This window comes from Falco peregrinus, chromosome 4 (assembly GCF_023634155.1).
Source record: "Falco peregrinus isolate bFalPer1 chromosome 4, bFalPer1.pri, whole genome shotgun sequence".
NCBI classification, from domain to species: Eukaryota; Metazoa; Chordata; class Aves; order Falconiformes; family Falconidae; genus Falco; species Falco peregrinus.
The window spans coordinates 92765039-92790437 of record NC_073724.1 but is presented as its reverse complement, the minus strand read 5'-3'; the positions used below and the strand labels follow the sequence as shown (position 1 = coordinate 92790437).

The window sequence follows — 25399 nt, the reverse complement described above, 5'->3', positions numbered from 1 at the left end:
ACTTGACTCCATTCAGGCTCAAGTACCCTCTGACTCTTCAAGGCAAAATTCCCTGAAGACAAAGGACACATCCCTTCCGTCCTGCCAGAGTATTTAAATACCTTATTCACAGTCGCCTTCACATGCCTCAAAGGCCTAGTGAAAACAAAAGTGCCTAGTAGGACAGGCAAATTACAGCTATTTCAGAGAGTGGGAAGGAGGGAATTTCAAAGGTGCAGAGAATTCTCTGGCAGCTGTCCCATCTCCTAGACACAAGAGGAGAAATCCCCTACAGGCACAAAAAATATCTCTGCTACTAGCAATTAATAGCTTTATAGGTTAAAACCTTCACATCTTTGATACAGCTTATGGGCAACAACTAAAAGGGTCACACACCCTTTGCTATCTTGGCTTTAGTGCAGGCAGCTGCCCTTATGTAAAGCTGCAAACGTGCATTCGGTTATAAAGCATGTAAGGCAGAGACAACAGCAGTAAAAAATCCGAAATGATGGCAATATGATCTTAAACTGGAAGAGGAGTCTATTGATGAAGCATAGATGAAAAATAGCTCTCTTGACCCATGACCCTTCCACAAAGTGATATGGCTCTTTACTCATCGTCCCACATGAAAAATCCAATGAATAAGGTCAAATGCTACCCTCTGTCCCAGATCTAAGACAGACTCTTGTTTTAATACCCTGCCTCCTTTCCACACACATATCTCTCAGATATTCATGAATCAAATCTTTCAGCAACAGCACTGCCAGTTAGGAGCAACTCCTCAGATGGAGGTGAGAGGAAAACAAAATCTGAACCCTGAAGTTTGGAAAAGCAGCTAGATATGGAGCAGAAATCCACCTTCTGCCTCCCAGAAGATGATTTTTTTCCTCTTAGTGACTGCTTTCAGAAAACTTCAGTATGGTACGATTAACAAGGCACTCAAATTTAATAAAACAACAGCTGTTTTTTGGCATTGTTATTTTTAAGAGATACGCAAATTAAGACAGTTTGTTGAGATGCCTAATAAATACTGTAAACCCCATTCCATCCCTTTGTGGCAGTTGGCAGATTATTATGAATTTCATCCCATTGTCTACGCTACAGTTTCAGTTCCACTAGCAGTAAAAAGTCTATCTCCCAAACACTAGAAAAATACCTTCACCACATCACACATATACTTCTCAAAAGGGAAGCATTTCAACTAGAAATCTTTGGATGTACTTACTGAGATTGTACCATTGTCTAGACCTATGGACAGCCTTCTGGTTTCCGGGTTAAAAGACATGCATGAACATGGAGCTGAAAAAAATGAACATGTTGATGAAGTTAACAAAACTGCGATTCTCATTTTCTTGAAGTTCTGGAAAGCCTAAAACTAGTTAACATGCTTTATGATGCTATTCAGCATTTTGTACCTTCCAATAGCAAGCATTAAAAGAAAGAAGTGCTCTTGCAATTCATTCAACCTTATCCTATTAGGACATGGAACAACGGCTATTTCTTGCTTCAGCTCCTTCATTTTTTCTTACTAGTTATCTGAAAACAGACATGTCATACAAGAAGAGTTGTGATGCTTTGATATAAGAGGCACCTGACATTTCAGTATAAATCTGAGAGATTACTTAGCTGAACAATTTAGCTTTTTCATGTGCCTGAACTTTACTGACAATAAAACACTATATTATGTCAGAGGCATATATGCATACACACCCTACACCCGCAGTAAGAAAGTTAACCTGTAGGAATCAACATATCAGCCAATATTAAGGACTGTAAGTTCCACTGCCCACTACTCCAGTTTCACAGCAGACAACACTGACAGTATCACATACTATGGCCAGAATAAAATATTTTATCAAAAATTAGCAGCTGTTCTATTATATCAATATTACTCTAATAAACACCAGGACATACTCTTAAATTGCACACACTGTCAGTCATACTATGCTCCTTCGAGGATCTGGCAGTGTCCGTATCAAAGGTAAACCCAGAATCTTCTTGCAAGAATTCAAGAGCTATGCTTGGTTTAATTAGGAAATTGTGAAGTTGCATCCAGAAGGCAGGGACTGTTTTTACTGCTCAACACAGCAGCATGCAGCTGGGAGTCCTGCTGTCCCAACAGAAACCTTCAGGAATTATTTTTCAGCAGCAATTGCCAACCACAGCTGGGGACAGGCATTCTTGCTCCTTCAGTAGTCATAAATGGTTTTTAAACCATATTCTTGCAATAAGTATAGAATAAAGTCAGATGTGCTTTTAGATCTGCTTTTTTCCCCCTCTTGATTTTTACTCTCCACTGTGATTACTCACAGTGGTTTTGTTACTAACAAGCTCGGAGTTCTCTCATGTGCAGTACTGTATATCTGGTATATTCTCAATTTGTGTAATGCCTTACCTCAGGTTAAACAGTCCATAGCTCAGCAAATCTTCCTCAATAGTTTAGCTGGCAGCAAGGCTATGTGAAGAAGAGGAAAGTCTATGCTGACTGCTTAACAAAACTTGTTCTACCTTCAGTATGGACTCCCCCTTGAAACACTTCCTAAAGGACAACCAACGGCCAGCAGAAAGCCTACCAGATCCACATCCAGGCAGGCACCTTGACTTACTTCTTTCCTGGAAGGGCTGACTGAATTAAATCAAAGAAAAGGTTTCGGTTCAAGGAGAGTGCCAGAAAGGAAACACATTACTATTAACAGTGACAAAATTGTTCTTTCCCATACCTCTGCCTCAGAAAAGGTAAACTGGAATCATCCCTTCGGGTGGTGGTGTGTTACTATTACATTGAGGCTTCTACTAGGGTTGTAGCAGAATGAGACAGTTGCAGGAAAAACAGACAGAAAAAAGCAATTCTAAGCAGAATAAACACCAAATCCTTTTAAAGGCACTTAATGCCAGAATGGGCATATTCTATGTATCTGCTTTCAAATGCTAGATACTGTGCATGCGTTGAAAGAGCTACGTGTAACTCTGAAGGCAATAAACAGCTTGCAGAGAAAAAAAAGAAGTCTCAGGTATGCTTTTCCCAAATAGCATGTAACACTTCAGACACAAAAGGTGCAAGAAACTGCTTGACATGGGCTGATTATAAAAAGTCACTTCTAAATTCCAGACCTGTGTATACACAGTCATAGCAGTGTAAAGACACTGATTTTGCCGTAATCATTTTCCTAATGGAATTCTTCAGTAGCATGTGCTTTTGGAAAAACCATTATGTCAGCACTAAAATTACATCCACACTAGCTACGCTAATGTAGTTAAAGTGATGCCAGTTGTAACAAGACTGTAGCAGCTTACATTGTAGTGAAAATAAGATGACATTCAGATATTTAAGCACTTCAGCTCATTAAGAAGAGGGGAAGAAAAACGAAACAAAAACAAAACCCCCAACTCCTAAGCTTCTGAGATGTTTAAGATCCTTTTAAAATAATAGCCAGGAAAAATAACAGCACTCAGTGCCCTCTGCTCCAGTACCTAGCTATGATTTGGATTTCAAAATTGGGAAAAAGATTGATCTGAGCTACTACAGAGGACAGGCAGGATATTTCTGATACAGAAGTCTGGCTGTAGTCTTCATCTTAAATACAGGGCAAATACACACTGATTTTAGCCTTTGGAAAATGAATTATGAAGGAAAAGCCCAATTACATACTTCATGCTCTTAACAGTGGGTCACCTCTATTTAGAGGCCGACAGAAGTAGAAAAGAAATACAAACTTTTTATCTGCAGTTTCAGGGACCCCCCTTTGAAGTTCCTAAAAGTGGCATAGTTTAAGACCGAAGGAGCATGTTTTGCTTTGCAGTTTTTTTAGCCTCCTGTTCAAAGCAAAGTGTTAGCTATGAAAACCATCATAAGACAGACAACGTATTATCTGCCTCAGAGACTGGATACTCCAGTGTTCCTCACTACAATAAATCCTTTACTCCCACATCTGCAAGGGGGTTTTGTTTGCTTGGGTTTGGGTCTTTCTGGGTGGCTTTTTTTTTGTTGTTGTTGGCAAAGCTTACTTCTTTGGCTACAATTCCTTACCTTTTCATAAATTTGAGTCTACTAAGTTGGGTTTTTTTTCTCCTGTACAGACATTGCCCAAAAGTCACACATCTAACCATGGTTACTCATCTATAATCTGTGTTACATATGTGTAACCAAGGGTACACATCTAACCATGAGGAGGGTTAACATGCTTGTCAGAGGTCATTGTTAACACAGTTGAGACAATGCTGGTGTGAAGGAGACACATTAGCCAGGCTTCCAGCTTACCTAATTTGCCTTACTGATGATATAGCAATGTGTATAACACCCACAGCTCTTTCTTTCTTATGGGCTAGAGGAAATGGTAAGAAATGTGGCCACCATGTTGTCCAGAATTTTCCAACCACAGAAACACCATAGGCAGGCACAAAACTTTGTAACTGGGGAAAATTCACCTCTAAACAGCAACAAGTGTCTCTATGTGGAAGAGATCTACAATCTTTATCTTTTTTCCAGGTATTTAATAGGTTTTGTGCTCAGAACGCACTGATGGCCCCACTTAGGTGTGAAGCTTGACCAAAGCACATAGCTGACTCAGCCCAACTCCTCAACCTCCTCATCTCCCAGAGTACCCAGGATGCAAACTCAGTTATTATGGCTACCTGATATCAAATCATAAAACAGTGTAGGTCACGCACCACTGTAACCAAAGTCAGGTAATGCTAATGGGGTATCTGTAGGTGGGACTGCCACTCACAGCTTGCTAAGAAGCACAAAGAAGGCACCACTGTGCCTACTACATTTTTACACAGAGAACCTCTGGGCAGTCCTTGTTCTCTAAACAACAAAAACCAATACGAATCTGAAGCAGAGTACCATCAAAAGGTGATCCACACAGAAACAGACAAAACAGTCATTTCCAGTCAGGTACAGACTCGTGCAGAGGCTGACTCTGAGCCTTTCCTGTGATTTCCAAGCTTAAAACCACGGCTGATAACAAGATAACTGGCATTGCTCCAGTCATTATGCCTGATCGTCCTTGAAGTTGGTGAATAACACAGCATAATTTTAATATCTCATGGCTCAAAAGCTTACCAGCCTTCCAAGTGAAGGAGCAGCGTCAGGTGTTCAAATTTATAAAGAAGCTTTAAAATAGTCCCCTTTGAGTGGATCTGGATCTACTCCATGATTTCCAGTGAAGCTGTTAGTACTGGCATTAATGCAGCCTTGTTAAGACCAGAGGAGGACCTAACAAGATTTTAAGATGCAAATCTATGCAAAAACACCATATGAAAAAGAAACGCATCAATACCAAACTGCTAAAATAGCCATTTCATAACAGTTTAACTGGGGAAAGCAAACCTTTTAGGACAAGTCAAGGGAACTCAGACCACTGCCAGTGATCATGACAGAGCTCCACAGACTGCCACATCATCAGCTAGTTTCCAATAACTTTCTGTGCAAAATCTTTAGCAGAAAGTACCTTTGAGGCTTGACATATTCTTATGAGCTAGTCCACCACCAAACAAAGAAGAGAGATCCTCCTCTCTACCAAATGAACGCTTTCTTAAAGCGGGCAAACACCACGGCCATTCTAGGGTCCCAAGCTGGTGGTGTTGTGGTACTAAAACTAATATCTATTAAATTTTACATATAATGGAGACAGATGTCCCTTCCAAATCTAGTTATCTTAGCTTAAAATAATTTTTTTCTCCAGGCAGTTATGAATACCTTGATGGGACTTGATAAATGCCCCCCAGTCTGTGGGTTCAAGGTCAGCTTCATAAGTTTTCCAAAGACAAGCTAACCCAGCACATCTGAAACTGATAGGGGAGCATCAGCGTACCCCTGCTGCTGGTGACCTGCACAGTTATACTCCTGCGCTCAACGCAGGAGTTACAACAAACAGCTAGGGCCCGTGATTTCTTCAATTGCCTCTTGAAAAAATGGACATTGATCTGCCGTTTCTTTTAAAGCACAATCACTCTTTTTGGGAGAGGAGACATACAGCAGATCATTCTGGAGGGATCCATCAGGGAGATTTGGTTTTCCACATTTAATTGCACAGGTAAAATGATTCTGCTTTTTCACTGGAGGAGCTGCCTTTCCCGTTTAGTGTCCTTTCTATCATATTAGCTGCCGCAGGATATTAGGTTCTCACCAAATAAAAACATTTACCATTGCACTCTAATGGACGGAGCACATGCAGTAAGAAGGGCAGAGTGATTTATACTGGAGACTTACAAAGCTTTATGGACTCCATTGTTGGCAGAATGCAAGACTACATTTTGAGCTCCCACATTTCTTAATCTATGTTTGCATTAAATGCTCATCCCTTACTAGCATATCTGCATCCTTTTGCTGCCGTAATCCCTGATGGCTCTCAGAAGCACTAGCATGCAACTTGGTAAAGCTTTGCACAGACCAAGAGGATTGTTCAAGAATATTTAATATGGAATGGTAAGCTTGAAGCTTCATGTTTATGACCATTTGCATCAAAACCAGAAAAAGCCATACAGCAAATGCAGAGCAGATAGCAAACATCTCCTTATACTTACATGGCATTGCATGGTATATGCTGGGCCAGTACTGACCACTGTCTCTCTTCAGCCAGACACGAACTGTTCTACAAAAGACAAAATACAACACACACGTGAGAAAGAATGCAAAAGTAGCCATGAATGAAAACAAAGCGGTAACGATGAATGCACAAGACCTTCAAAATTAAATTATTTTGCTGAGAGGGAAAATAGAGATGCAAACTCCTACAGTAACCTTATATATCAACCTCAGATTAACCTCTGTAAGGCGATGAGGGTAGCCCATTCCTTGGTTCCATGCAGTACTCAACACCTTGGCTGAACACATCACAACAGTATTTGGAAACTGCTATGGCTTTTTGTTCTTTGCTTTCCCAAGGACTGGAACATGACTGTTCATTCAACACCTCACATGAGGATTTGGGACACTAAGTAACCCAGGAAAGCACTCCTGTACCAGCCCACCCAGTTCCCCTGCTGTCAGGGGAGGGCTTGGTCTATCTGCTGCGTGTTGTTTTCATTGTTCTGCTTCAGGAAAAGCTCTAAGCAAAGGAATGAAATTCTGAGATGTTCAGCTTCTGTTTACTAAGATTACGTCAATTTGTGCCAACAATGAGCTGTTCAGCTTCAGGACCTTCCCACTCCTCAGTGCTTTCATAGTGGGCTCAGTGCCCATTGAGCAGCAGGCTGAAGAAGTCAAATTCTTATCCTTCTCTGAAGGGCATGATCAAGGCAACAGACAGCCTTTCAGTCCTCCTCTGCCCATCCGTTTAGAGTTCCTCATCCTCAAATAGAAGGCATGTAGAACCACACAGTGCTCCTCACAACCACATCATACTGGCAGCATCCTGTCACTCAGTCCATGCTCTTCACACACTTGAGACGCTTGGTTGCATGTTTCCTGAGCAGAGGCTCCGGACTGATGTACCATCTGGGTCATTAAATATTTATTATTTCAGTCCTCATTGCCATTCGCTTGTTTTGATCCAATATCTGAAGCCTCTTTCTAACTGAAGCTCCCTCTTTAGTTCTTCGGGCAATTTCATTAAGGCATGCCTAGTAACAGTGTCATCAGTTAAAGCAGCAGGCAACCAGTAATCTCCTGCTTGTTCCTGCATAGCCCACTATCCTCTCACTTACAGCCAATTTGTACCTGCCTTATTGTTTCTCAAATCCTTACCACCCCCAGTTTTAACTAGTAAACTCTCCATATAATAGCATATCTCATGCTTTACTGATTTGCACCAATTGCATTAACCTTCTCTAGAAAATTTAGTTATCCAAAATAGCATTGTATTAGTGTAGCACAACAGATTTTAACCCATCACCCACCTGATTTAGTCTTTTCCACCCATGTTAGTATGCAATAGTAGATACAAGAGGGATCCAAAAAAACTATTGTTAAACATAACCCTTATTTTCCTGTAGCAAATCTATATTTTGTACATGAGAATATTAAGGAAAAAAAAACCAAGCGAGAATGTCTCATTCCAGTTCATGAAACATGTGGAAATACAGCTTGATGAGAAGACTACATGGACATTCCTTCCATTACCTCATTGTCAGGGAAAAGCAGATTTCAGCCAGTAAAAGTTTAGGACAAATTGATAATAAAATGGAATATAAATTGATCTAAGATACTACATACACAAATAGAGTCTGAACAGAGATGCCATGCAATACAATAAAGCAACTCAAATCTGTCCTCAAACTTCAAGCTAAGGGCTGCACCGCTATGTGTTCCTGGATTGCATATATCTAAAATCAGGTTTCTACTCATCCTGCCCTTCATCCGAACTCATTTTTCAACAAATAGTTTGGAGACCTGCATATCTGGGCACTACACAACCTGCATTTTAGCAATGTCTCATGTGTATAATTTGACACAGCAAGTTGCTCTGAGAACTAACATTTCACTAGGTCAACAAGTCCCACAGTTAGAAAGCTCCCACAAATTATTCAAGTGACAAAATTCAGTATTAATTACCTCCTAAGTCTAATGGCCTTTCTGCAACATCAGCAGCTCTTTCGCAGATCTGAAGCAAAATCACTGATAATTTATAAGGGATAATTCATCAGCTGGTAATAACACTACTGTATTTTTCATAGCAAGAAGGCAAAACCTTTCTGTCATTTCTCATTACAGCCAACCATAACTATTGTCAGAGCAGCACTCTGTGTGTGGACCACATCACAAGTCTGGGAAGATGTCCACAGCCACGGGGCTGTACGCCAGGTTTGGAACAGGGTCCAAAGGTTTTGGGTCCACCTTTGCTGAGAAGGTTGCCACTGTAATTCTGGAAGCAGATCAGCCACTCTGTTTCCCAAATAGGCAACTGTTTGTCCTTAACAAGTGAAGTTATCATGGGAAGGAATGAATGTGCACAAAAAAATAATGGGATTAATCACAGGGAGCTGAAATAATATGGAACAGCTCTGAGGAGATACACCAATATCCTGTGAGAGACTCTTCTTTCTTGACCACCCCAATCTATACATTCAGCGTTACTGGTTTCAAAACTCCCAGGCTTCAACAAGATTGTCTCTTTTCTCCACTTTAAGGCTCTGCTAAATAATACCTCCAGCACAACATCTTACAGATAGTTCAGCTTGTTAAAAAAAGGACTATATACAAAAAAAGATCTTTCTAAAGCTGGAAGAAATAATAATCAATTTATTTGCAAAAATGGCAATAATTTGGATGCCTTGGGTTGTTTCTGTTGCTGTTTTTTTTAACTGTAACCACTGTGAGCTTACTAATGAATTTGATAATTAAGTCAATGTTAAGACTGTTAGATGAATGATATTGAAGCAAAATATATTTTCTGCTGAAGCTTATAAAAAAAACCCAACCAAACAACCAACCACACACACAAAACCAAAATCCACCAAAAAACTGGTAGAAGTTCCTAGTTAAGAATGAAACTACTTCTACTAGCATAGGCCCCTTCTGTACATACATAGTATGCTCATTTCTTTACATAGTCAAATATATTCCCATTCAATGACTAATTCATGCAAAATGAGAAACAAAGCATTCCAAGAATGAAAAGACTATGAAAAGATGTTATCTAACTCTTAAGATGTGCAAAAGGGAACATAACCAGCAAGTCAGTTCATGTAACATTACAAAAACACTTATCTCCCCAGTAAATCATTTTAAATAAAGCAAAAGATCTTGTAGACAATTTATTTTAAAGTTAAGGACAATTATTATGCATATCTTTAAAAGAAGCATTTAAAAGTTTTGTTAAGCATTATAATGGAATTCCAGTATCTATGTATAAGCTGATGTAAAAGAGTAAAAATTCTTCCTTGTATCAGAAAATGATGCCTTGTGATTTTCTTTTTTTTAAGATCACTGGATTAGATAAGGCATTTTATTGAAAGAAGAAAAACTGACCTCAGTTCATTACACTTTTCTGGTTAACTTTTTCTCAAAGTAGATTCGGGCTAAACAACAAACTGCACCAACTGAACCTGGGAGAAGCCAAACGTTCTTGGAAAAGTGTCTTTTTTTCCAGCTGCAGTTCTGCACATTCTTGTATACTTCTTAACACAATACTACCCACTAGACGTGAAACCCAGAGCTTCTGAAGCTTTTAAAGAATGCAAAGAAAAAAACCAAGCATGAATGAAAATAAGCTTTTTAAGGATATATAGCACAATGAGTATTTGCTGGTTGCATGGTTACTGGACTTAAACACAGCACCCACCCAGGGCAGGATCCATTCTTCAACTGCTCTAGAGTGATTCAGTTGGCATCACCATGGAAATGAGTTGTCCCTTCATTTCGTTACCAGTGAATCGCCTTGGAAAGATTTTTAGAATCTGTCAAATCAATGGATACTCTTCTAGTCTTTTCGTAACAGAGATGATTTATTTTTAAATGAGACAGGCTATAGAGAAATAGTTCTGCCATACAACAGGCAGGCTGTATCTTCATATATAATAAAATATATTCATATAAACCCCATATTTTAAAATAAAAATTGGTTCTCTCTGTTATGCTCTAGAGTATATGACAGCTCTGGTTGTACCAGCAGGTCTCAAACGTACTGCTGTGCTGTGCATGTATGCAGGATCTGAGCATTACTGCTCACGGAGCTGTAAACGGTAGCACATCCACCCCAGGATGGCAGCTCTGCACTTCATCCTCTATAGAAACGTATTCAATCAGTGGTACATGCCATGGTATTTTCTTTCTGATAAAGCTGTTTTGCTCATACAAATCCTAGCTTATGCATTTAGGTTGCAGTGTGCTCCATGAAAGTCTGCACCATGCTGCGGGGCTGGATGCAAGCTTCTCTACTCAAATCCCTAGTCTGGCCTGAGTAGCCATCTCACTGCAGGAAAACTCAGCATCACTTGGAGTTGTGGAGTTGAGTCTCTGTGACTGACTCATAGGCAGGGGCTCTTGACTTTTCTCCTTGGTGCCTTGCATGAAATTAAGGTAAAAGGTAAATACTGGTGTTGCATACAGGACAGGCATATTAGACATATCTAAGCACTGTCCCAAGATGCTTGCATGTTGCAATACCATGAACTCTGTTGTAGGGAGATCCAACACCATCATTACGCTGAGAAACAAGTTATCCCTATTCCACTCCACTTCTCCAGAATATCCATAAAACCATCAGTTCTGGTTGTACAGTTTGAGTGAAGAAATCAGCTATATCAGTTTCCCATAACAGATCCCTCCTCTCCTGTTTGTGAATGTTTTCCTTCCTCACTCCTGCCTTTAACATTTCTCTTTGCTGAGACGCACTTGTGTAACGCACTATCGCCTTCATGCCCCAGGCATACATATCATGCAAGCTGTGTAACAGAGCAGAGGTAACCCTCAACACATACAGTCGACTACAATATTTTGTCAGTATTCTTGAGCTTCAGAAGATTGTTAAATGGAATTTTAACATACTTTTAATTATTTTTCATACCTTGGACCATATATTGTGGGTGTTTTTGAACTCCTGCCTTGCTGAGGGACCATGAGGGGTAAGCACCAAACCCAGTACAAGGTGCGAAGTTTTTTTTTTTTCCTATTTGTAGTGAGCATCCAATACATAAATTTCCATCTGTCACTTTCTAAAGTCATATAAGGCTCATCCAGACATCAACACCTGCCCTGTGCACATTAATGCTCCTTGCAAAAGGGAGACAGGTTATCAATGCAAATGACATTAGGGGATGCTTTTCTTTTTAACCATTTAACCATGTACTGGCAGCTGTTCTAACCACAGAACTGATTTAACACAGTTACAGAACAGTTTGCAAATCCCAAAAGGAAGAAACTAAACTATTCTGGAAAAGTCTTTAAAATGCTCATCTAGCTATTTAATTGACAGAAGAAAGGAAGAGAGATTAGGATACTACTACATCCAGGGTCAGTGCAACTTGTGAGGTTTCAAGCATACCTAATGGAGAATTAGCACATATTCTCACCATGAATATACTGAAGTCCCCTTTAGTGTTGAAACAAAAAAAAATTTAAAACTCCACGACTTCCTAAATACCCAATAATAGACAACTTAGAAGTATTCAAAAGCCATGTATCTCTGGAAACTAAATATCTGCATTGAAAACAGCAAAAGCTTTATTTTCTGTCATTAATAAACATGACAATAGCAGTATTTTAAGTCCAAGTACAGCACTGAGGGTTCCACTGTCTCTAACAGAGAGACATTGTCATTAGAAGTAGGATAAGGAAAACTATTTAACAGCTGCATTAAAGATATTACAATACTATAAACCCTCCAACTTCTCCAGGGACTTCTGTGGGCAAGAGATGTGAAGAGATTCCAGCTCCCACCAATTAATGACATGAGCTGCTACTGGGATTTTCTGAAAGAATAAAAGATCTTTCATGTTTAGTGTCAGCTCACGAACCACTGCCAGTGTACTGGAATCAGCGACGAGGAGTTTCATTTCTTTGATAAATTTGGAAAGAAAATATATGAAAGCAAAAGTCAAAACCAAAAGTGATTTCTGAGCCAGACTGTGTTTCAGGGAAAACAAAAAGAAATTGAATCGCAGAGTGGCAAAAGCTCAGGCACCAAGAAGACTTCATCTAACAGGTTCTCATCCTATATCCTCCTGAAAAACAAAACAAACCAAAAACCAACCCAACCCAAACCCCCGACACTTCTACACCACCTCCCCCCCAAACCCAACCCCAAAGACCCAGGGAAGTGCATGATTGTGTCTCTCAGGCTCACCCACACTAGTCCCCACAAGATTCGTCACAAATTCTGACAAGAGGGTTCTGCATAAACCCTACGATTTTGGGGCACATGCCAGGTTCTACCTCATTTTCACTGGTTTTGATGAACGAATGTACTTTTTAAACCAAACTATTCGAAGGCTCACTCACTGGAGTCTTTCCAAGACTATGAGACAGTGTACAGCTATATATCGCTGTAGATCTCTTCTAAGTTCTTTTATATTACAAAAGGGCAGGTTCTATTTCTGAAATGAAGCGCAAAAGCTGCTAGTTCAGGAAAGGGGGACAATGCGTGGGGAACAGATTAAGGGGTTTTGAAGAACAGGCTTTTCTTCAGAGCAGTTTTACAGAGATTCTCTCCTAGTATTGGTTACATTTGTAGATGATACAGTATATTCATTGTAACTTCGGTCTGCAACTCAAGCATTGGGCTTCCTATAAAATAAAAGCCTTTTAATCAATAATTGCACTTCATTCTGTGTGCCTCAAGCCCTGTGACAAAGCCATAGAAGCAGTAAGGTCTGACTTCAAGAGGAAGCTGGGCAACCTCCCAACAGCCAACACCTTTGATATTCTACTGCTGTACCCGAAACACTGCTACCATTGCTGTCAGTCCGGCAACCTTCATGCACAAAGCTCAGAAGCACCAGGGAAACATGATCATTGCAAGGGAGATGAACCAAGTAACGGCTGCACGCAGCCCTAGACGTGTACAGCACAGGGAGTGCACCGAAATCTATGTGGAGGCAGCTGGATCTGGCAGCAGTACCTCAGGCACCAACCGTGTAGGGGAAAGGAGTCTGATGAGTCCTTGAACGCTCAAGTGCACTGTCAGTCCCACCCTAGTGGCATTTATATGCACTTGTCAATCCAAGTGATATAAACCACCACTGCTTTGATTTTATACATGTCCGGGCTAGCAGAGAATGCTTTAGGTGAAGTTCACCACTACAGCAATCTCCATGATAATGATCTACACAGCGCTTTTATCAACCCATGACTGACAGAAGTCCAGGACATCTCATTTCTACTTCTGCCACACAACAGTGATGCCAGATGCAGAATTTACAATGCAGGCACGCACCTGATGCTGAACAAGGACCTCAGGAGCAACTCTGCAGTCTGGTGTAAAGAGGAGAGTAGGGGAGAAATGCACAAGGGGCTTCACACATGGACTTTTTTGACCATTAGCTGGTGGCAATGAATCTGACTTCTGCTATCTTTAATGTTCTTCCTTATGAAATCTAAAGTCTTATTTGCTCTCTTTAATAATCCTCCCCTGTGAATGTCTCTTGCCCCATCCACTCTCAAGGGTCACTACTATAGTCACTTGCCATGGACCCCAGCAAGACCCTGGATCCTACAAAAATTAAAGTATATATATAATATATTTTGATCATGAATAATCTTATATTTTGACCCAACATCTCCGGAGAAAGAGGGAATGAGCTACTGAAGTGCTGTGCAAACCAAGCTCAGAGGTTAATGGTCTCACAGAGCACTTTACTAGTTACTTTCTGCTTAGGAGGAAGGTGGTGGAAAAGTCTTGGAATGAAGCTAGTGCGAAGGTCCATGAGGAAGAAACTGAAGACTTGAAGTACAATACACTTGCCACCTACCTTCATAAAAAACATTGCACAAAACAGTATGCCAAGCAGGCAGGCAGACTGAAAGGCAGGAATTTTTTCACACAAAGCTTAGACAACAGCCTAACTCAAACCATGCTTTATATTTCCACATTTAACTCATCCCATTGTAAACTAAATGCAAATGCATATTGCATAACAAGGAAAATGTCAAAGTTTAGTAGGTTATATGCAGCTATAGAATTGCATGGGTTTGTCATTGAAAAACTGTTATAACCATCAATAGCACTTAGACCTAAGAGAAAGGGACACCACTTCATTTAACACAGTTTTGGTTTACATAGGAGGCTTTTGGGGTATTTCAGGGGAAGTGACTAGAAAACAAAGATTCACAGGAGACAATTTTGGGAGAAACCGATTTTTATGACTCAAAAAACATTGATAGCAACACGACAGTTTTACTACTCAGCTGTGAAACAGTTTCCACCCATTTTTCAGTCTTCTGGACAATGAGCAATGCAGTTCAGTGATTTTTCCAGTTACCCAAGCACATATGCCTGGAAGCAGTGTACGCTCTGCTGTTGATGCACTGAAACAAAATCAGTTTCTGACCAGTTTCCACTGCAGAAACTTCAGGCAAGTAAAGAAAGATCCAAAAAAACCTGAACGAGAAGTCACAGCCACAGAAAAATATTGTTACCTTGAGGCTACTAGTACAGGGTTCAGAGAGCTGAGTTGCCTCAGGTCTTCAGCAGCTCCACAAAAGCACCATGTGTCATATGAAGTAGTGCAGCGACTACACCATATTCCAACATAAGTGCTGTCAGGAAGCTAATATCTACAAATGGAGGCAAATGCAGAGCTGGAGTTCTCAGTGAGCACCAGCCTACAGCTTTAGAAATTATTAAACAACGAGTGTTATATCACACCAGAATTTTCTTCAAGCAAAGTTTCAAAACTAACTTCCTCATTACAATCTGTGCATCGATCTTCCTTACAGAGCTTTGGGGTAACAAAAAGATCTTTATCTCTCCCTCTTACCCACAGCCCTTCCCCCATCTGCACCCTACAAAACTACTTCCCTTCCAGAACAGATGCTGTTTCAGTGCTTCTTGTACTGATCGATTCCCATTTGCATTCAGGAAGCATAAACACTCAACCTTTTGAAGGTAATCACATTGGATGATTTAATTATTGCAATCCAATTACTTTCACCTCCTTCCCACATTCAAACGTTTCGGGAATAGAAGTTATTAGAAAGATCCTCATTAGATTAAAGCACAGGCCTGCTATGCAATAAGTGACTCAGTTGAACCACTCTAAAAATACCTAGCAGATACATGATTTGCAAGAAAGCAACCTGCTCCCCTCTAAGTTGTCCGTGTAGCAAAGGCAAAGAACGAGAAAGCACCAGCTCTCACCAGCCCACTTCCAGCTGCCCAGCAGGAACATCTGTCCAGCAGAACACTTCTTTTTCTTTTTCCCAAGCTGCTATGAGCTATCAATTAAATTAGTGGTCACTGTTAAGTTACACATACTTCACTGCATAAAAATGATTACACAACAGAAAAACAGTAAGCTTATGCTTTTGAATCAATGAAGTGAATGCTGGACATATGCATTTTCAATACACATACCACCAGCATGACATTTCTAAGAAATTATATTGATATATAGGTTAATTTACAGGAAAAGATTGATACTTGATCCCAAGCACTAAATTAAGCCCCTAGCTGGAATTTACAACAAATACAAGTTTTAGTATGCTGGAGTAGAAAGAACTTCCTCACTTTTACTCTTCTTTCTCATTCTGCTCCAAAATGATACCACAGCATCAGTAAGAAAACAGCACAGCACTTGGGCAGAGGAATGAATGCAGAAGGAAAAGGTTTGCAAGCAATAAAGGAATACGGAGGAAGACGAGAGATCCTGTCTCAAACAGTAATACCCTTAGGCCTCTATTTTTCATATAAATGTTTTCCTTGGTTAACTATACAGTGCAGTATCTAGTAAATTATGCCTTTACTGTGGGGGAAGGAACCTACATTTCCACATCCATAGGATGATGCTCTCTCTCAGCATTTTAATTTCTGGATGCAAGTCATCTGCATTATCCATCACAAAAGACTAAATTAAATCATTAACTACTTCACTGCTTCTTGGAGGCGATTTGATGTATTAGAGTATAACAATTTATTGCAGATACTTGAGAATCCTACTGTAAGGAAAATAGGGTCCTAGCTGTGAAAAGACAAGAGCACACACAACCTGTAAAAGTGTTATTTTCCCCTGACAGTATATTTTATCACGTTCAGTCAGAAAGCACTTAACGTTTAATTCATACTACACAAAGATGTATGGGAAAACTTGTGTTTCTTGGATTTTGAGAAGAGCATCAATCATGTCCTGATGCAAATGAACGCCTTTCCAAGCAAACAGCTGTTATGTCCTAACATCCATACAGTTCCCATAAAGCTGAGACATAACAAATTGCACATTTGTGTCACTATATGAGATTTCACTTTATTAATTGTTTCTCTGTCTGGTTTTATTCTTTGAGAAAAAAACCCACAAAACCAAAAAACCCAAACTCAAGCCAAACCCCAGCCCTCATACCTGTATGGTATAGTTAAGTTCCTTAGCCAATAAATACGACAATCAGCTGGCCACATGCAGCTGCAGATGCTGAAGGCTTACTGGAACACCCACTCTAAGAACAGATAGGCTTTTGTTTTTCAAATACTGATGAACACTGTTTTTCCAGAGATGGCAAACACATCTACTTGGAATATATTAGCATGCTCTGCACCACACCAAGATGCCTCTGGAAATGATCTCCTTGAGGCATCAAGCGCCTTCTGCAGAGAAGTCCCATTTCCAGTTACTCCAGTTTACCAGTGAACTTGAACAGTGATTCACGGGTGATAAAACGTTCCCTCAGCTTTTCTGCTCATTGTTGTTTTCCTCTCAGGGCAGCCTGACTCAGAGATATTTTCACTGTTCTTGCACAAACCCAACTCCTACCCGTTTTGCTCTGCTAGAGGAGGCAAGGGGCTCTGTTGCTCTGACCCAGAAGGGCAACTTTGGCTGGGGTGTCACAGTACTCTCTCTGGGAAGGAAAGCAGCAAGCCCAGCAGCTTTAGTGCCCGCAAAATGGGATGGAGAAAGCAGGGCAAAGCAATGCAAACCTAACACCATCCTGAAAGAAAGGTTTGTTCTTCAGCTGCAAAGGACTGCAGCCCTGAAGGGCCTTGCCAGGGTTTCTCAGATTTCTTCTTATCACACATACTGAGGAGTGCCTAGTGAGGTGCCAGCAAAGCCCAAACCTCTGACTCTGTAATTTAGAGGTGATCTGGCATTTCAAGGGCTTACAAGACAGTTTGTCACCTCTGCATTCCAGTGGGGAATTGCCTAAGGAGATGGAAATCAACACAAGTGAATAGAAACTGTCTTCAAACCTGTATTGCAAGACTGAACATCATATCCTAAACTTTAAATTTTATTATTAAAAAAAATCCACCTCAAACATACAGTGCCTCTTCACATCACCTTGTTACAGCTTTCCCATTCTTCAGCATTCAACTTCATACTGTGCTGATTTTATTTTATCATCTTTAAGGTAGCTAACTGTGAATTTCAATTAACATTGTCTTGCTCCTGTGGTACGAGATTAGAATTTTCTGTTGTCTGTACTTTTCCCACTGATTAGCTGCTATGTATACTCCTAGCATTTCTTCCTTCTTCCTCTTTAAGATAATCAATCTTTCCAATCTCTTGGGAAAGCTGTTCTTGTGCCCTGTTCTCCTTACCTGACTTTCAATCCCTCTAGTGAGGCAATATCCTGGTTGAACTGGCGTCTTCTGTACTAAACGCAGCAATCCAGACACAGACAAACCTGCTGAATTATAAGAGCATTATCACTCTTCTTCTCCCTGTATGTATCCTAGCAGCATTTGCTTATTTGGCAGCAGTTGTACACAATTTTTATTCACACTGGCATGATTTAGAAACTTACAAACGATGGATGGCAGGAAAATGTATATTTATCAATATTAGAGTCTCTCTGCAATACACTGCTATCCATTTATTATGTTCTGCAGTTGTTCACATCTTTCTAGACCCAATCAGCTTATCTGCTAATTTGAGGTAGACAACTGGCTCAGACTGCACTGGTAGGGGAGGGAACAGAGGGTTCAGGCTCAGCTCCTAGGGGCAGTCCCAGAACCATGTCTACCTGGCAAGAGAGGTGGAAAGAAAATGATAGAGAGTAATGGGCAGAAGCAGTCACATGCCAGGGAAAAACCTTGACAGTATACATCACGCTTTCTCCTTGTGAAGATAGGACAGGAAAGCTACATCTATTATATAAGTGTAGGAGGACACAGGACAACTCTTTCCTCAGGTATGGAAAAATACAACATTCAAATATGTGAAACCATGCAGTATATTACAATGCAGCTTTGTAAAGACGACTGTTACCCATCCATCAAACAAATAAAGCTTGCAGCAGCTTCAATTCATTTACCTAGTCATTGCCTTATAGGTAATTTCTACTTCGCAATAAGGGAAAGCTTCCAGTTCATGGCAAAAGCATCAAACATTATTAAAACCTCTCTGCTGGCACCTTGTTACTAGCTTACTTTGGTGCCTTATTTTTCTCTAGAGGCTTACAAGAAGAGTCCTTTGCAATTCCTGTCCAGATGCTGTCTCAGCTTGCATTCTCCCGATCTTTACTGCTGCCATTCATAGGGGAATTACCAGTATTATTTTGAAAGAAACAGAATTCAGGTTGTGAAATAAAATCAGCTCTAAAGATCTGCTCCTCTGCTTTGCAGCCCCTCACATTTAAATCTTATTCCAAGCTAATACAAAAGGCAACATCCTGAAGTTCAAAAATATTAAGTTCTTACTAGGTCATGCTATTGGACATGGTGATCACAGTATTTATATATAGAGGTGTCAGTATTTATATTCACAAAAGTCAGGGATTCGAGACAGAGTTCTTTCAAAGCAAGGACTTTCAATGTCATTGCTGATTTAACTACTGATCAGTTGTACACGATCACTGGAAAAAGCTGATCACCTTGCCCCATCCTGAATAAAGACAAGGCTCCTTACTAGGGACCCTCCTTTCAATAAGCTCCCACACCAGCCTGCCCAAATTCAGACAGGTGAGGATTCTTGAATTCATATAAAAGAACACTGACAGCTGACAGGTATGGAGATTACAACAGATGTGAAGTATTTATAACACTTACCACAGAGCCAGCCTACAACAGCAGCCCAGAACATGTGCAGGTATGAAGAACACATTGCCCACTATGCTACACCATCAGCGTATGCTGCAGGTGCTGTACCACCCATCCCTATCACGGTCAGGATCGTGCTATGCCTGTTAGCACTATAAATAAATCAGGCAATCCTCTTTAAAGAACAGTAAAGATCTGGAGAGTAAAGACGTAGAGAGACTAAGCTAATAACAAGAGGATGATTTCTTTTTAGGAAAGGGTAACTTGGTGTGAACCCAGACAACTACTTATCACCAAGCTTTGAGTCAAGTAATATTTTCACAGTGGCCTCAAGTTACCTGCAGAGGAGTTGCACGCACATGAACACAGCTTATACACCACTTCATGTGGTGTACTTCCACATACTTTGTGTACTTTCATGATGTTGCCTTCCAACAGGATACTATTAATTAGCATAAGAATGGACAGTGCAAACAAAGGTGTCTGAAATAATGACTTTGGGCTGTTTGAGGACCAATGGAAGCAGCGGATGACAGCAGATTGAAGCAGACTAGATCTATCACTGACCTTGGCAGAGGACACCAGATTTTAAATGGTTATACAAGGTAGAATACAGCTAGAGACCACCCATTGGGCAAGTAAATCCTTGTGCTATTAGTTAAAGCGTAAAATCAGCTCACAGCATCTGCCAGGGAAAAAGATGAGTTAAGATGGGGTAAAAGTAGTAAATAAGGGAAGGGTCCTCTTTAATCCTGCTGCCTTGCAGGCTCAGCACTGTCTGAAAAGTTAAATCAGGTTTGTAATTCTGGCTCAGCTATTCACAGGTCAGACAGGATTGCTTCTTACACAGAGGGCAGGGAGTGGAGGAACAGCTTTCCTTGCAGACAGTTAAGCTACTATGCAAAAAGTATATGCTGAGACGATACATCCAGTTACCTCAAGCCATGAGATATGCTTCCCACAAACTAAACCCCACTTTTTTGGTTTCAAAATCCATGCATGTGCTGCTGTGTCAAGCAGTTCCTCCTCCCACTCTCCTGTTCTGGTATCTTGAGACATGCTGAAAACATCCAGGTGGCATGACCTGGCAGTCCAGTAAGTCTCTTCCACATGTCAGATTATCTAATACAAGTGAATTGTGTCTTCTTATCAAACACACAGAGTAAGCTTCGGAGGGATATGTGCAATTTGTAAAGAAATGTAAATCATTAACAATCTGCAGCAAGTTAAGCAGTTTACTTAAGCAAACATGTCCCAAGTACTGAGCATCCTGAGGAAGGCAGTGCACATGGAGGGCAGTATTTTAATAATTTACTCAGAGGCCAGTGGCAGGTAACAATTTTTATAATAGATTTTTATTTCAGTTGGAGGGGAGGATGGAGAAGAGATTAGACAGAGCTGTCCTATCCTGTGAACAGGATCTGGCCCCTAAAACAGATCAGCTGGACAGATTGCCCTAAATAATAAACAGGAACAGCAAATTCACAAGGAAGACCTGACACAGTTACAACCTTGAATACAGCAGTGAACAAATGGGTTGCTTTGAAAACACACACGAATTTTTATCATCTGCACTGCACCGTAGAAATAAATGCAAACTAGCAAGTGTTCTTAGAAATGCAACAATCAGATAATTTCACAAATGCATCTTTTTCCTGCTGACACTGCACCTTTAAAATTCTTGCTTCACTCACACAAGTCTGAAAGATCAAGGTTTATCTTTGCTTTTCCCACTCGCTTTTTTTTTTTTTTTTTTTTTTTTTGGCCAGAGGACCGAATGGTTTTGTTTAATCAGTTTTTGAAAGGAAAGTATTTCTGTAGAAGGAAACAAAAGTTCATGGTGTGGCAGCTACATGCTAATTAGAAGCCACGGAATGCCCAGGATCTACATCCTAGCTTTCCCAGTGATCAAGTAACCCCTACTTAAGACACAGGAACCAAAGACAACAGTTCCAAATCATGCACTTAAAATCTTAAATACACTTTTCTGTACTCTCATCAGTTCTCCCAGTCATCCCACACTGTCTGCTCTGCTGGCACCCTTCATTTTTATGCACATTTCAACCATGCTATTTCTCTCCCCAGAGTTTTGGCTCCAGCAAGAGCTGACAGTGATTTACAAGTCCTGCTAGACTTGGCCTTTTAAAAATACCATCAAGAACATAAGCTTCAGATGTGTATGTATCTGTAAGAAAGGTAAAGGTATTCCCTCCGCATCCCAGTCCTCTTGTATGTGGAGACATCCATTAACCAGTAGGTACCAGACTACCAAGGTCACTTCTCCTTGACAGTAGCAAGCCTTCAGCATTTGTGCACCCCGAAGCAACTGCAGAGGTAGTCCACATACCTGCTCAAGCAGCTGTTGTCCCCTTCCTCACCAAGTCACTTGTGGCTTTGGAGCAATAAGGCAAAGGCAAATATTGCCATTCCATCCACCTCACTGCAAAGGAAAGAATCTCTTCCCATTTCTCTACTGCACGTAGCATCCCAGCCCACTCCCCATTGCCTGAGAGGTATCACACATTCACCATTTCTCTATTATTCAAAACAAGTGAATGCATTTAAATAATACTTAAACAGGTTAAAAAAAAAATATCCAGTAATAAACTGGGAATTACTATGGACTGCTACTGGAACACAGAAGGATACAGCAGCTACTCAACGTTTTCAGAAGGCAACATCTGGCAGACAAAAACAGCTAAACACACCAAACACCTTTCACGTCACCAACACACAAGGTGCTTTTAACCAGATCTCCGGTGCCAGTGTTTTTCCCAATCCAAGCTGCCCCATTTCACTTTCAACTCAGATGACTGCTGGATATTGGTATTTAACTGCATTCAGCATTAGCAAGGATGTGCAGCTGCTCTGAGTTCAAGCACGAAGGAGACAGCCTGCCTTTTTTGAATTCCAAATTGATAAGAGGAGGTCACTGAAATAATTAATAAACAGGAAGGTGAGGAAAGGAGAGAGTCAGTTGAGAGGAGCTGTGAGAGATAAAACATGAATGGGAAGAATACGCAGCAGGGAACAGGTTATAATGTACAACCAACACCAAGCCTGCAGTAAGGATGGCAGCAAGCATCTGGTTCAGTAACAGCCAGACAAGAAAACTGAAACAGCGTTGTGTTTTGGTAATAACAGATCTATCCAACCAGAGGCAACAGGCTGAAGACAAGCCTTTCAAACCTCAAGACCCTTCCTGCACCCCAGTTCCTCTCGTATCAAAGCAGCTTTGTGCATGAGGTTACCAAAAGGAAGGGAGAAGTCCAGCTCCACATTTTGCATTTATGAAGCAGCCTGCTGGTGACAGACACGGTAATGCAAACTCTTCCAGCTGCACTCAACAGCTAAGCATTTCCCTGCATGCAGCCTCCAAATATGTAACGCGGAAAGTATTTCCCACATTAAGGCTTCTCCAGACAGTGCATTTGCATTTGTCTCAGTACCTCACAGATACAAAGTTCTTGCTCTGCCACTTAGGACACTAAATCCACTAGGCTGTATCAGTTTTCTCTCTTAAGAGACACCAGATTTTTTTTGTTTTGTTTGTTTTTTTGGCATTTAAGACAAACAGATGTTCATTATCTATCATTGCAAACTAAGCATAGAGGAAAACAATAGTTTGAAAAAGGAAGTCATGACCAACACAGACTATCTGAATTCAATTTCAAGTGGTCTTTTCCCAACTACATAATCCTAAATTCCTACTCTCATTTTTTTTCCCCCTACTTGAGTCAAGTTACTACCGGGTCTCAAGAATAAAACATCTTTTCTGTTCAAAGCAGCTTAGCTTTTGACTAAACACACAGAATCAAACTTGGTCCTGTTCAGGAAATATTTACAAAATATGAATATTAGTCAAAAATAAAAGCTATGTGTTTGAGATGCTTCTAAATCAATCCTGGACAGGTAGACAAAGCAGCACCACGACCCAGCTCCAAAGGAGAACTTAAGGACAGTGACACCAAATGCCAGTAGATCTAAGGTAAGCGCACAGGTCTGGAAGTACTGCTCCCATTAACAAGGCAGGTGCTGAAAAATGGGACTCTCATTAAACATGGCAATTCAAGCCAATCAACACAAAATGCCCAAAAGATGTGTGAAATCCTGTACCTGCCTCAGTCCCTGACAGTCTCCTGCAATCCTATCATGGACTATGGAAACGCCTGCATCCCAAACTCTTGTTTCATGACACCCGTTTTTACCCCATAACAGCTTAGCTGCAAAAGGACTCAACTAGGAGGACAAGGCAAGCTACATGAACTCCTCAGCATGTGGGGACAGACCCCACCCTCCCCAGAAACTCATCTGAAACATTAGTCTGGTGGGAAGAAGATAGCATCAACTGTTTGTTTAATTAAGTCCCCTGGTAGGATGGACATTAGCCTGGCCATTTTCTCCCCATGAGATTCAGAAGCCACCTGTACCTGCTAAGTTCTTACAACAGCAACTCACCACTATACAAACTTACCAAAGATGTAACAGTTAAGTTTTTACAGAGCATCAAGCCTGGATACACACCAATTGAACAAGAATTAAACTTCTCTGCAAGGCAGGATGATAATCACACATTCTTCCCAGTCTTTCCCTCTACAAATGAGCTGTCCATTTCAACTTTCAGCTTCAGCAGCTGACATATTTCCCCCCAATTGCCTAATTTTTTCAGATAATACATAACCATAACACATTGCCAAATGTGACACTGGCAACACCAGTGTCACTCCAATCTGTGATTTCCAGAAACAATATCAATTCAGTTACGTAGGAGGAAGGAGAGCCAAGTTAGACATCTTGTTCTGTTTGTTTTTAATGTTACTTCTGCATAATTGATAGCTATTCATAATTTAATTTTATTTGATTCCAAATCTGCTTCTTTCTTAGTATCTGGTTAAAATTGTTTTTTTCCACAAGTTTTTATGCAATGGAGGCCAAGAAAAGTTTCTGTTGGTTTCCAGAGTAAGAAAACGCAATCTCGTGGTACAGCAAAAGCAGCAGATTTTATAGAAAAATACTAAAGACTGCTTTAAAACCCTTATGTTCTGGGTATTCAAGGGTCATACAATTCTAAGGAAATTTTGTTGCTTTCTTGATCCTCTGATCTTGGACTTTAAAAAGGCAATCATAATCTTATAAACATCTGGGCTAAAAGCTGAGCTAAAATAATCTGACACAATTTCCTCAGTATTGGAACTGTACCAGAGAACAATTTCAGACCAACCAACCTGAGAACAGTTAAAGTGGTATTCAAAACTAAACAAGAAGCTTCCATAGTAAAGGGAATAAACAAAAAAAAGGCTCCTACAACAAGATACTCCACACAAGAAACCCAAACTTGAATATATCTAAATTCCCTCACAATCCAGGAGGGAACAATAATGTGCCATGAAAGATGAGGAAAGCCCAACACTACTTGCCACAGGAAAGCCTGGCTCCAAGACACGAAACCCAGCTTCGCAGCTTGGGCCAGGCTCAGGAGCAACAGGAGAATGCAACTGCCACGGGGCAGCACCATGTCAAAGAGTGTCCAAAGAATGATGCTACATCCAGCATGTTATTTTCTGACTCTACTGCTGCCCCATCGCAATTCCTGTGGCAGTGACAGCTAAGGGACACCCGTCATCCTTCTGCCTACCACTGCAGCTGTAGATGCACTCCTCCAGTAATGCAAGTATCAGCTGCAGTTCTGAAGCATTCCTCTGATGCTGCTCACAATGAGGTCATCAGCAAAACTTTGAAAAGACACTAGAGCAAGATGAAACCAACCATGATAATTTTAGTGTTTGTTCATATATTAAAGCGAAAGTGAATTCCTACTTCTTCCCAACAGGAGGCACATCAGCTGGTAAAGA

At 40.6% G+C, this 25399-nt stretch overlaps 1 protein-coding gene and 1 long non-coding RNA gene across 2 annotated transcripts in view; one reads left to right on the top strand and one right to left on the bottom strand.

The window, feature by feature from the left end:
* The window catches only part of WDFY2 (WD repeat and FYVE domain containing 2), a 67057-nt gene that overhangs the window by 26639 nt on the left and 15019 nt on the right, over positions 1–25399 (bottom strand). The window contains exons 2-3 of the mRNA XM_055801659.1: positions 6508–6575; positions 1205–1278 (exon numbers count right to left, since the gene is read on the bottom strand). Of these exons, the coding sequence (XP_055657634.1) occupies positions 1205–1278; positions 6508–6575 (142 nt within the window). The remainder of the gene's footprint in view (positions 1–1204; positions 1279–6507; positions 6576–25399) is intronic.
* LOC114012913 (uncharacterized) overlaps positions 1–25399 on the top strand; it is a 38854-nt gene that overhangs the window by 4567 nt on the left and 8888 nt on the right. The gene's annotated exons all lie outside the window — the stretch shown is intronic.